General features: G+C 38.2%; 1 protein-coding gene across 1 annotated transcript in view; it reads left to right on the top strand.

The window, feature by feature from the left end:
* LOC126469877 (protein unc-50 homolog A) overlaps positions 1-12,629 on the top strand; it is a 97,619-nt gene extending 84,990 nt beyond the window's left edge. The window contains exons 6-7 of the mRNA XM_050097202.1: positions 3,368-3,469; positions 12,255-12,629. Of these exons, the coding sequence (XP_049953159.1) occupies positions 3,368-3,469; positions 12,255-12,391 (239 nt within the window). The 3' untranslated portion in view covers positions 12,392-12,629. The remainder of the gene's footprint in view (positions 1-3,367; positions 3,470-12,254) is intronic.
* The last annotated feature ends 423 nt before the right edge of the window (positions 12,630-13,052 follow it).

Below are 13,052 nucleotides of genomic sequence, written 5' to 3'. Positions count from 1 at the left end.
GGTCGACTAGAGTGTGCAGCATGTTCTCCAGACATGAACCCTATTGAACATGCCTGGGATAGATTGAAAAGGGCTGTTTATGGACAATGTGACCTACCAACCACACTGCGGGATCTACGCTGAATTGCCATCGAGGATTGGGACAATCTGGACCAACTGTGCCTTGATGAACTTGTGGATAGTACGCCATGACAAATACAGGCATGCACCCTTGTAAGAGGACATGCTACTGGGTATTATAGATATTGGTGTGTACAGCAATCTGGACCACCACCTCTGAAGGTCTCGCTGTATGGTGGTACATCATGCAATGTGTGGTTTTCATGAGCAACAAAAAGGGCAGAAATAATGTTTATGGTCATCTGTATTCCAGTTTTCTATACAGGTTCAAGAAATCTTGGAACCAAGGTGATGCAAACCTTTTTTTGATGTGTGTATTCTAAGATAAATCATAGGGTCAGTATTGCCTCGCTTGTTCCTACATTTATACATAATCCAAACTGATCTTCCCCAAGGTCAGCTTCTACCAATTTTTCCATTTGTCTCTAAAGAATTTGTTAGTATTTTGCACCTATGACTTATTAAACTGATAGAGTGGTAATTTTCACACTTGTCAGCGCCTGCTTTCTTTGGAATTGGAATTATAATATTCTTCATGAAGTCTGAGGGTATTTCACCTGCCTCATACATTTTGCTCCAGATGGAAGAGTTTTGCCATGGTTCGCTCTCCCAAGGCTTTCAGTAGTTCTAATGGAATGTTGTGTACTCCCAGGGCCTTGTTTTGACTTAGATCTTTCAGTGTTCTGTCAAATTCTTCATGCTGTATCATATCTTCCATCTTATCCTCATCTACATCCTCTTCCATTTCCATAATATTGCCCTAAAGTATATCACCCTTGTATAGATCCTGTGTGTACTCCTTCAACCTTCCTCCTTTCCCGTTTAGGATTGGTTTTCCATCTGAGCTCTTGATATTCGTACAGGATGTTCTCTTTTCTCCAAAGGTCTCTGTAAGTTTCCTTTAGATTCATCTATCTTACTCCCTAGTGATAACATGCTTAAATTACATCCTTACATTTGCCCTCTAGCCATTCCTACTTAGCCATTTTGCACTTCCCGTCAATCTCATTTTTGATATGTTTGTATTCCTTTTCACCTGTTTCATTTGCTGCGTTTTTATGTTTTCTCATTTCTTTGATTAAATTCAATATCTCTTGTGTTACCCAAGGATTTCTACTAGCCCTAGTCTTTTTATCTGTTTTATCCTCTGCTGCCTTCACTATTTCATCCCTCAGAGCCACCCATTCTTCTTCTACTGTATTCCTTTCCCCTTTTCTTGTTAAACATTCCGTAATGCTCCCTCTAAAACTCTCAACAACTGCTAGTTCATTCAGTTCCCACCTCCTTACCGTTTTGCAGTTTCTTCAGTTTTAATCTACAGTTCATAACCATTAAGTTGTGATCAGAGTCCATATCTGGCCCTGGGAATTTAAGACCTAGTTTCTAAATCTCTGTCGTACCATTATATAATCAGACTGAAACCTTCTGGTGTCTCCAGCTCTCTTCCACATATACAGCCTTCTTTCATGATTCTTAAATATATGAAATATATTAATACCTGTTTGATTCAGACTTGGAACCACTTCCCTCAGTGTTTCCACATTTTTGTCATTGGTATGGCAAGTATCGTACAAAAACATTGCATGCACCAAATCAATTAACCATTTGGGTTCTTATCACATTTCTCCCATTTGCACACTGTAGTCTCTTAAAAAAAAATCAAGCTGCCTGCTTTGGGCAAGAGCAACACAGCGCAGGTGTCCATCCACTTTCTATTTCACCAAGACAATGTCATAGTGTGTAACATACCACTGTGGGCTGCAGGCACTGCTCGTTCTCTGTTTATCACTTGGGACTGCTGTTAGCAATTTGTAATTGCCCTTTTCTACATGCTTGTTCATTGCTCGGCATGTCCTCTATTTGGTAGTGATCTGTCGCCATATGTTTAATTTCCATCCTGCGTTTTCCCTCAGTTTAATAAAAAAAGTTTGGGTTAGAATAAAGTCACGTAAGAGACGCTTAGAACCTGTAATGAACAAGTTAACTCTGTAACTGGATCAAAATAACAAATTGATTCCAACAGGAGAATTTCTGAGCATGGAAAAGGATGATGCTGGTTCAACAGACCCAAGTGTTCAGTATGGCTGCAGCAGCAACAGCTTTGTGTTTCATACCAGATAAGCTGATACGCTGTCTATTAATGTGCAGCATTGCCCTTTGCAGTCACAAAATAACCTTTTCACTTTTCTGCATACCTTCACTCTTAGCATGCTACACAGAGCAACAAAATGCTAACTACACAAAAAACCTTGTCACTTTTCTGTGTACCTTCTGTGTTAAGCATGCTACACAGAGCAACAAAATGCGCAATAAAATTGAATCACAACATTTACATTACTGTTCACAAGCATTGTCTGCTGCTGTTTCTGAAATGAAAACTATGAACAGAAAAGAACACACTACCAAACCATGCTCGGTTTGATTGTTGCTGTGGTAACTGTCCTGTACACTAATAGTTGTCAGTCGCTTTGTTATTGTGATCCAGGAATTAGTGAAAGACTCGCTGTTAGTTATGGTGCTAAACATCACACTCAGTTTAAATACTTGAAGATGTGTGAAGGGCAAGGAAGAGATTGTGAGGTGGAACAGGTCATTAGCCCTAATCCTGGGTGGCAGAAGAAGAAGATTTTTAAAACAAAGAAATGTACATTTCTGTTGGCCATTGTTCCTGACATAGTTACTTTCTACCATGGGAAAGACTGCCCATTCTTTGAACTCGTGTATTTCTAAGCTGAGGAGAAGACTCATACATATCTTATCTGTGATTAATGTAGACTATGTCTCCTGTGTTTTAACTGTTGATGTTTTGTCATGTCTTAATGCAAATAAGAGTAGAAAACCTTCAGACACAACCAAATGTGCATGACAGATCGTCCATCTCTAATATGACTTGTAGATTCTCTATATCTATCGAGGTAATCATCTACATGTTGCACAGTATGAGGAAATTAGTTTGCATAATTACTTTTTAAAAATGTCAGTGACAATTTGATTATACCTAATTCCAATTGAAGACCCTTGATACTTTTTTGCATGTTCAGGAATTTCATTGTGAAAATAAATGAGGGTAGTTAATCATCTTACACTGAATCTTTAAAATTTTTGTGAAGCACTGATACATTGTATCAAATGTATTACTTTGTAATAGACTTATTTTCAGAATATTCTCATGAGATGATTTAATAACATTTCTGTGATGGAATACATATATAATATATATATTAAATGCTTGTTGTTTCCTTTCCAGCTTTTCTGTATCAACCCTGGTTCGTGGCCAGATTATTTGGAAATACCCTGTGGCTGATCGCCCTTGGCTATTACATCTATATCACATTTTTAGGCTACAGTTGTAAGTATTTGGATATCACTGTCTCTGTGTGTGTGTGTGTGTGTGTGTGTGTGTGTGTGTGTGTGTGTGTGTGTGTGTGTGGTTCTTTTTTTAAGGAACAAAAGTACATTATAAAAGGTCTTTTGTTTATAATCATTTGTATAAGTGTACATTACATTGGAGTGATGCATTTTATTTATTAATACCAGTTGTTCATGATACGCGTCATAGTTTTTGTGGTCCTCTCCTTCCCCAAATATGACTTCGTAATGCAGATGCTACGAGCATTTTAATGGTACAAGTGTACAGTTTTTATATACTAGAGTCTCTTTTACTGTGAAACATTTTAAAGTAGAGTAATTCATTGTAGGTACTTGTTAGCAAAAATTTTGTCTTTGCTATCTTGAAATTACATGTTGAGATACATATTTGTAATTGATCAGTTTTTTCTGACAAAAATTGTATTGAATAGTTCAATGTCAAAGTTAGTTCTTTGATGGTCCATCATTTTAGTAATTTTAGTATAAAGGAAACACAGACCTCAACCTGAATTAACTGACTTACTCAGTGAGTTATGGAAGGACCTACTGTTTAATATGGATTCAAAAACAGGATTTAACTTGGAATTTTTGGATACACTATCTGATAAAAACTATCCAGACATCTATTAGGAGACCTTAATATGCAGTGTGTCCACCTTCATCTTTGACAGCATGAACCCTACTAGGGAGCCCTTCAATGAGGTGTCTGAATGTCTGTAGAGGCATGGCAGCCCATTCTTCCTCGAGATCCAAAACCAGAAAAGGTAGTGATTTTTTTACCCCAGGTTCTGGTGTGAAGTTAAAGTTCTAACCTATCCCTAAAGTGTTTCAATGGGTTCAACTTGGAACTCTGGGCAGGCTTTCCATTTCCGGAACATTTTGTCCACAAACCATCACCTCATTTACACTGCTTTATGACAGGGTGCATTGTCATTCTAGTATGAGTTCTCATCACCAAACTGTTCCTCTACTGTATGCAATACAAAATGCTTTAAAATGTATTCATATCCTTTCGCATTTAGCATTTTCTTACGAACAATAAGGGGACCACAACCTAACCATGAAAAACTCTGCCATACCATAAGTTGACCTTTTTTTGTGCTTCACTGTTGGCACTACACATGATGGCATGTAGCATTCTCCAAGCATTCACCAACCCCAAACCCTTCCATCAAATCACCACTGCAAATCACCAGTCAACCACTGTTCAGTTGTGTTGCTTGTTACACCACCTGAAGCATCAATTAACGTTGACTATAGAAATGTGTGGCGTATGAGGACCATTGTACCTCATCCTTTTTAACGCCCTATACACGGTCATTATGCTACCTGGACTGCTGGTAGCATTTTGGAACTCACAAGTGATTCATTTTGCTGACTTCATGTGTTTTTTTACATGGATGAATTGTACTCTGCTTGGGTACTCTTGATAAATCATAAGCTTACCCATTCATAAGTTTTCTGTAGCAATTATTAATCAAAGTAAATAAATTGTGCCTCTAACACACTGTCTTTTATTAAAGGCTACTGTTTTCATAAGATTAATCCTCCATCATGAAAATAAGGGCCAATCGTACCAAACTGGGGTCCTGTAACATAAGACGTATTAAGGGGCAAATTTGATTCACTGTTCCCCCTCCCCTCCCCCCCCCCCCCCCCCACTCGGCATTTCTGTTCTCCACAGATAGATTTAAATGCGCTAAAATGGCTCAACTGAAGGATGGCAGCTGTACCAGATGAGGCAGCCTTATCATTCTGTAAAGAGTATGCGAAAGAACTTGCTCCCCTTCTAACAGTAGTTTGGCATATCTTGATAAGCGACAAACCCCCCCCGAGTGGTTTTTTTTATTGTGAAGGGTGATGGGGGGGGGGGGGGGGGGGGGGGTTGAACCCACAGGTCATTTCCATTTCAAGAATTATTTTCGGACTGTAGCATATAAGTACAGGTCTATATTGCTGATTTCACTCTGCTTTATAACTATGGAACATATTTTATGCTTGTGAATCATTACCATTTCGGAGACTGAAAAGCTCCTGTTTAGGATTCAACAGATATTCATCATACAAGTATTTTATGCAACTCTGATCACTTTGTTCATCCAGATAGGTAGTTTCATGTGGAAATATTGTGAGATAGAAAGGTAGCTTTGGGCATACCCTTAGGGAGTGTTGTACATCTGATACTTTTCACAACATATACAAATTGGGTAGTTGGTAAGTTACAAGTGGTGGTTTGTAAATCATACTATTGCATATAGGGATTTTGTAACACACAGGATTAGTTCAGAAAGGAGGAAGCCTTCTAGAATATCTACCCTGGGTCCAGGGATTGACAATTGACACTCATCATAAACGAATTTTATTTGTTATGTATAAGTAGGGGGAAACCCCCATTTCTTTAATTACACACATCAAAAAAAGGTTTGCATCACTTCGGTACCGAGAGTTCGGGGACGTGTACAGAAAATTGGAATAGAGATCAACATAAACATCTCTTCCGCCCTTTTAATTGCTCATGAAAACCACACATTACATGTTGTACCACATACAGTGAGACCTTCAGAGGTGGTGGTCCAGATTTCTATACACACTGGTAACTCTAATACCGAGTAGCACGTCCTCATACATTGATGCATGCTTGTATTCATCATGGCATACTATCCATAAGTTCATCAAGATACTGTTGGTACAGATTGTTCCATTTCGTAATGGTGATTCGGCATAGATCCCTCAGAGTGGTTGGTGGGTCACGTTGTCCATAAACAGCCCTTTTTAATCTGTACCAGGTATGTTCGATAGGGTTCATGTCTGGAGAACATGCTGGCCACTCTAGTCGAGCGATGATGTTATCCTGAAGGAAGTCATTCACAAAATGTGCATGTGGGGGCGTGAATTGTTGTCCATGAAGACGAATACCTCACCAATATGCTGCCGATATGGTTGCACTGCCGGTTGTAGGATGGCATTCACGTATTGTACAGCCATTACGGCGCATTCCATGACCACCAGTGGCGTATGTCCACCCCAAAACAACAGGTAACCTCCACCTTGCTGCACTCGCTGGACAGTGTGTCTAATGCGTTCAGCCTGATCGGGTTGCCTCCAAACACGTCTCCGACGATTGTCTGGTTGAACGCGTATGCGACACTCATCGGTAAGAGAACGTGATGCGAATCCTGAGCGGTCCATTTGGCATGTTGTTGGATCCAACTTTACTGCACTGCATGGTGTTGTGGTTGCAAAGATGGACCTTGCCATGGATGTTGGTAGTGAAGTTGCACATCATGCAGCCTATTGCACACAGTTTGAGTCCTAACACGACATCCTGTGGGTGCACAAAAAGCATTATTCAACATGATGGTGTTGCTTTCAGGGTTCCTCCTAGCCATAATCCGTAGGTAGCAGTCATCCACTGCAGTAGTAGCCCTTGCGCAGCCCAAGCAAGACATGTCATCGACAGTTACTGCCTCTGTGTCTCCTCCACATCCAAACAACATAGCTTTGATTCATTCCGAGACGCCTGGACACTTCCCTTGTTGAGAGCCCTTCCTGGCACAAAGCAACAATGCGGATGCAGTCGAACTGTGGGATTGACCGTCTAAGCATGGTTGAACTACAGACAACATGAGCCGTGTACTACTTCCTAGTGGAATGACCTTGTACTCATCGGCATTCGGACCCCCTCCGTCTAATAGGCACTGCTCATGCAGGGTTGTTTACATCTTTGGGCGGGTTTAGTGACATCTCTGGACAGTCAAAGGGACTGTGTCTGTGATACAATATCCACAGTCACTGCCTATCTTCAGGAGTTCTGGGAACTGGGGTGATGCAAAACTTTTTTTGATGTGTGTATTTATTCATCCATCAGATTCTGTTTGTCCATGCAAGCCAAAGCTACCTGCTTATGGAAAAAGTCAGCACAGAGTTCACAAATTAATGCTAAGAAAACTTATAAACAAAAGACACAAAAAATTTATAAACACCAAAACATCAGAGAATAAATAATACATTACAGAGAAAAGTTCTCAACTACTGCAAGGAACTAATGTGCAAACCTTTCAGCTTAGATCTGAAGATTTGTCAGTTATACAACTGGCCCTCAATCACTGGGAACAGTTACCAACGGTTAAATATCTAGTCATATAGTAAAGAGAAAAGCCTCAGATAGATGCTGATTTAACTCCAATAGCAGACTGTAAAAGAATTGTTGTACTTGATTGACATATTTACTATTGTGTGTACATTCCAAGGAGAGTTAATGCACATAATACCTCCTCCCATGTAACCTAACAAAATGCCTATGATGGTTAGTACCGCATTTTTAAAATGTGACCGCGCCTATTCAGGCTGTTTTAGTTTTATTTCTAGACCATGCCCTCTTAGACAAATTAGATTCAGGTATATCTTCTGAAGAAGGCTCAATTATTTGGGCTGAAACCTTGGTAAAGGTTGGCTTCATTAGTGCAGTCGAGACGGATAGTTTCTTATATATTAGAGAAATTTGAGCTAATTTGGAAGTTTACCAAGGATCATCATTCCTGCACAAGATCTTTAAATGAAACAAGGAAGTTAGGTAAGCTAACATAAAGTTTTACATTCGGGAACTAAACGGGCCAGTTGGCCCAACCAACTGCTGTGTCATCCTCTGCCAATAGTGTTATTGGATGTGGTATTAAGGGGCATGTGGTCAACACACTACTCTCCCAATCATTGCCAGGTTTCTTGACCTTTGAACCACTACTAATCGGTTGAGTAGTTCCTCAGTTGGCCTCCCGAGGCTAAGTGCACCTCCTACCAGTCCTCTCACCAAGGGAATATCCTTGCCAGTACCAGAAATTGAACCTGGGTCCTCCGCATAGCAATAGGCATGCAGACCACTCAGCTTTTGTGTCTTTTTCCTGTCTTAATATGCATTTCTTTGCATTTATGTATGTTAAGGATCAGCACCAAGGATTAATTTCCTTCTAATCTTCTTGCATTTTGTAACAGTTTTCTTATGATATGAACTCTCCTTACAAATACGTTTCATCTGCAAACAGTCTCAGATAGTAAGAAGTGTTTCTGGTATATTGTTTATATATCACCAACAATGACAGTTCTATCAAACATCCTTTTTGTACACCAAATGCTACTTTGATTTATTATGTTGCCACCCTGCTATTAGAAAGTAACCTCCCATTCACATATCTGTTACAGTGTACCATAAGTATGTGATTTTGCCTGCTAGATGATGGTACAGAACTGAATTGAAGGTTTCCTGAAATAAAGAAACATGGAATTAATTTGAGCTCCACAACATAGCCCCTGTACCTCTTCAGTCAACAAGGCAACTGAGTTTCACAAAACTGGTGTTTGCCAAGTTCATGTTGTTTCCTACATGAGAGTTTTTCAGTTTCCAGAAAAGCTGTGAAACATGAGAATAAAATATGTTCTATTATTTTGAAACAATTTGACATCAATGAGATAGTTCTCTAGTTCTGTGCACCTGTTCTGTGACTTTTCTTGAAGACTGAAATCACATATGCCATTTTCCAAGGGCACTTCATCAATCCAGCCACCAGGATCAGCCAATTCTCATGCATAATTAACATAAAATCTAATGGTACTGCACTAGGTGCAGTGGGCTTTTCTCTATCAAAAGTGTTCATTTATGTTTTATTTCGAATTTGACTCATTTCTGTCTGTCACTTCTGCATCCATGCAGTGGTCACAAATAGGAAATGTATTGTGATCTTCTATGGTAAAGGACTTTTAAAATATAATCTTTTTTAATCCAGCATGGTAAATGAACATCTAAACAGGTAACTTTGATCCATTAAATGGATTTATGGAGGACCTTTTTAGAATTTTTTCAAAACTCCATAGGCTAGATCTTTCTTTTGAATTCAGTGAATCCTTCAGGGTTAACAGACCTTATGTGTATTTTTAGTTTCTTCTGCATTTGTTTCTTGCCAAGGAGCTGGCTGAATTTGAAACAGCTATGTAGCTCTTTGTGCCATCATGGTAACTTTCTAGTATTGTTTTTGAGTGTTGAGTGTCTGCTAGCCCTGACACTCTCTTCCATAGTATAAATGTGCCTAGCACATGGCCTATAATAATTCTGAATTTGGGCAGTAATGTTCTTCTTCATGGAACTGAATGTTTTCTGTTGACTGTTCATGTTGTTTATCATCATCTTATGGTCACACATGTTAATCAGAAATATCTTCCCACTTTTCTGTTCTTGTTCAGGTCTAGTGATCGGTGATGTTGTAATAACCTTGTGCATGCTTATTCTTGCCTGGCAAGTGGAAAATTAAGCCAAGGGTGAATAAATGGTGCATATGAGAGTGGGGGGATCACACAAGTAGTGACACAGGTGCGTAGTGAGTAAGAGGTGAGGCTGGGTAGGTGAACAGTGCTATCAGAGGCAGAAACTGAACTAGCAGTGTAATAAAATGGCATGTTGAAACAAAGATGTGTGCGAGTAAAGTGCACCGGGATAACCAACCGTAGGCACTGTCACAGGGTAGTGTATAATTGGTCTGCGAAACATCTTAATAGCAAAAAATTGCGAATGTAATTAATACCTTAGAAAAACATTTGTGGATCTTTGGACACTTCTAGAAATGCTAAACCTCAAGATCAATGAATATTTGAGGGTCCAGAACTAGCTCAAATATAAATAAAAATGCAGTTCTGTTTCTTATTGTTATCAACTTTATATATTGTAACACTGCCAACTGAGGGCATCATTAAGCTTGCAGTAGGCCTACTTGAAAGGTATAATTTTTGCGGTATATAAAGTATGTATATTTAAATTGCAACAGACAGACAATTTTCAAAACAGCAAACACTTGTCCATTGTCTAAATGGGCTACACAATGAGTGAGTACTATGATCAGAATAGAGCAAATCTTCCCTCCCCCCCCCCCCCCCCCCACCCCCCGCACCACACACACACACACACACACACACACACACACACACACACACACACACACACACACACACACACACTAGTTTTTAAGTAACAGCAGACATATAGATATTAAATTAATAGCAATTCTTGTCAGAGAACATAATGGCTACTTCTATTTGTGATTTACTAATTATTCTAAAAGATGTCACTATTGACTTCTGGGGCATAAAATTTATTGGCTCTGCTGTCTTTGTGCCACAGTGCAGATATTTTCTGACTTTGTGATTTGTCAAAAGACCTGCTCCTACATTTGGACATACAGTTTTACCACATCCTTTGCCATGATGTGCAGGTGTCATTGATATTCTGCCGCAGGTCCACATCTTGCTTCTTTCAAGCTCCAACTTGCTGTGTATTTAATGTGTCTGCACTAACTGTATCTTAGCCTTTGAAGTGTTTTTCTTCCATTGACTCATTTTTAATAGTTAGCTGAGGATCCTTGGGCTTCTACGTGCAAGACTCATTGTTGGAAATATTGGGAATACTGGTTTTTTGCTTTTTATCTGATTCATAGTTGTAGTAATACTTAGCAGAAAGTGGTTCCCAGTAATCACTTGACTACTATTCTGTGTTCTGTCAACAGAGCTTGTGTAAAAGATGTCTTTAGCCTTCAACAAGTTGAGGACAAGAATGTTTGGCTGCATCTCAATTAACCAGATGTTACTCTGCTTGGTTTTAATCATCTTGTGGTGTTGCAGCTCTTCTTATGTCCATGCTTGATATGAAAATAGGACGAGGAATTCTGCCTTATGCAAGACACCTTTGCCCAGACATGTTTCAGCACTTTTTGTGCTATCTTCAGTGGTTTATTTTATTTTCTTACTGTAAAATTGTTGTCACATATTAAAATTTAGAGGAATTTTTGGTACAAAATATTTACCCAGCCTCTGTCACAGTTGTAAATATTTTGTACCAAAAGTTAATATGTAACAACAATTTTATAGCAAGAAAATAAGATAACCCACTGAAGATAGTACAAAAAGTGCTGAAACATGTCTGGGTAAAACAAAACTGAAAAGGCATAAGGCAGCATTCCACATCCTATCTGCTTGGTTTTATTTACTTCTTTAACCAGAGTTTAAAAAATGGACTCAGTCATTTGAAATGTAACACTGTCGAAGTATATTTTAAAAAAATACGAATACTGAACGTGATAAGAGTTAGATTTTCACATGGGAAGCAAGAGTAAAATGTGGATCAGATGTTGACAATTCATATTACACTCTGATTAAAATTACTTTGTGATTGATGTTTCAGTGAGCTGAGTGATAGGGGTCTCGTGCCAGCTAATCGCAATTGGTGTAGTTAAGTGCAAAGTCATTTGGCTGTGGTATGCATTCATTTCAAAAGTTGGACTACAAAATAAACATTTACCTTTTCTGTAATGCTGAAGGTCATTTGTGAATATTAAATCAGTGCGTTTATATTTCTTTTGGGGTCCGAAGGAAATTTTTATCTCCTTGAACAATAAATCACTTAGTACTCTAAAAATGTGCAACTAATTCCACTTACACTTAACTTTGTAATTTCTCTTCGTTACTGGTTGTGTAAATGTAGAGAAACTTTTTATCAAAGTGAGTTGGGAACATTTTTATCTTATTTCTTTACTACATTTTTACAAGTGTAAGAAATTGTTGCTGTGATCAGTGCTGTAATTATCTGTTCATGATTGTCGGTAACTTGGAGACTATAAACTGAGGGTTTTGTGGCTGCAGATAGTCTTACCTGTAGGAACATCTTTTCTTAAATTGTTTCATATTTTTGTATCTCCACCAAAATTTTTCTTCTTCTTTTCCTGTTGCAGGTTTGCAAATTCTGCAGAGAACTCATATACTTCTTTATCCACTGACAGTGTTGCTGGCATTGTATGTTATAACATTGATGTCTGGTTGGAATATATCTCAAGATATGATGAACTTTTATGAAAGAAGAGTAACGTAACTGAAGACGTGAATCAGTGAAGTGTTGAATATGTATAACATGTATTATAACAAAGTATCAGAGTGGTAACAAAGGAGATGTTGTAATGTGACAGTATTGTCATAAACAGTGTTCGTGACATTAACTTTTTGTACCCAAGGCAGTGAAAAAAAATAATAATTTGCCTTATTTTCGGTAATGTAAATTAGTTAAATTGTTTCTTTTAATATGTGATTGTAAATATATATTTCAGAGTTTTGATATTTGTTGTTACAGTATAGTGAAAAGTTTTTGCTTTCCCTGAATTAGGTCTTTCACACAAATATATGCAGTCTTCCAGTTTTGTTACTATCACTTACAGGTAAGTTTATTAGATACATGGTGTTTGAAGTGATCAGATTATCACAAAATGTATAATTACAAGAAGCAATTACATTTTAAACCAGGAATCAAAATAATTTATTGTACAAACATTGCCATGACTTTTTATTGCTAATGAAAACTAGACAAACAGGTAAGAAATAACCTGTAGTAGCAGTAATTAAGATTATCAAACAGGCATGTAATCTTTGAGAGATCTGGAAATGTGTCTCATCATTGGAAACACTTCAGGGGAAAAAAAGGACCTCTGTATGTTGTATCATTGTTGACAAGCTGAAATTTATTAATACATATTTGACAG

Source organism: Schistocerca serialis, chromosome 3 (genome assembly GCF_023864345.2).
Source record: "Schistocerca serialis cubense isolate TAMUIC-IGC-003099 chromosome 3, iqSchSeri2.2, whole genome shotgun sequence".
Taxonomy (NCBI): domain Eukaryota; kingdom Metazoa; phylum Arthropoda; class Insecta; order Orthoptera; family Acrididae; genus Schistocerca; species Schistocerca serialis.
The sequence above is the reverse complement of the archived record's forward strand: the minus strand, read 5'-3'. Positions and strand labels throughout refer to the sequence as shown.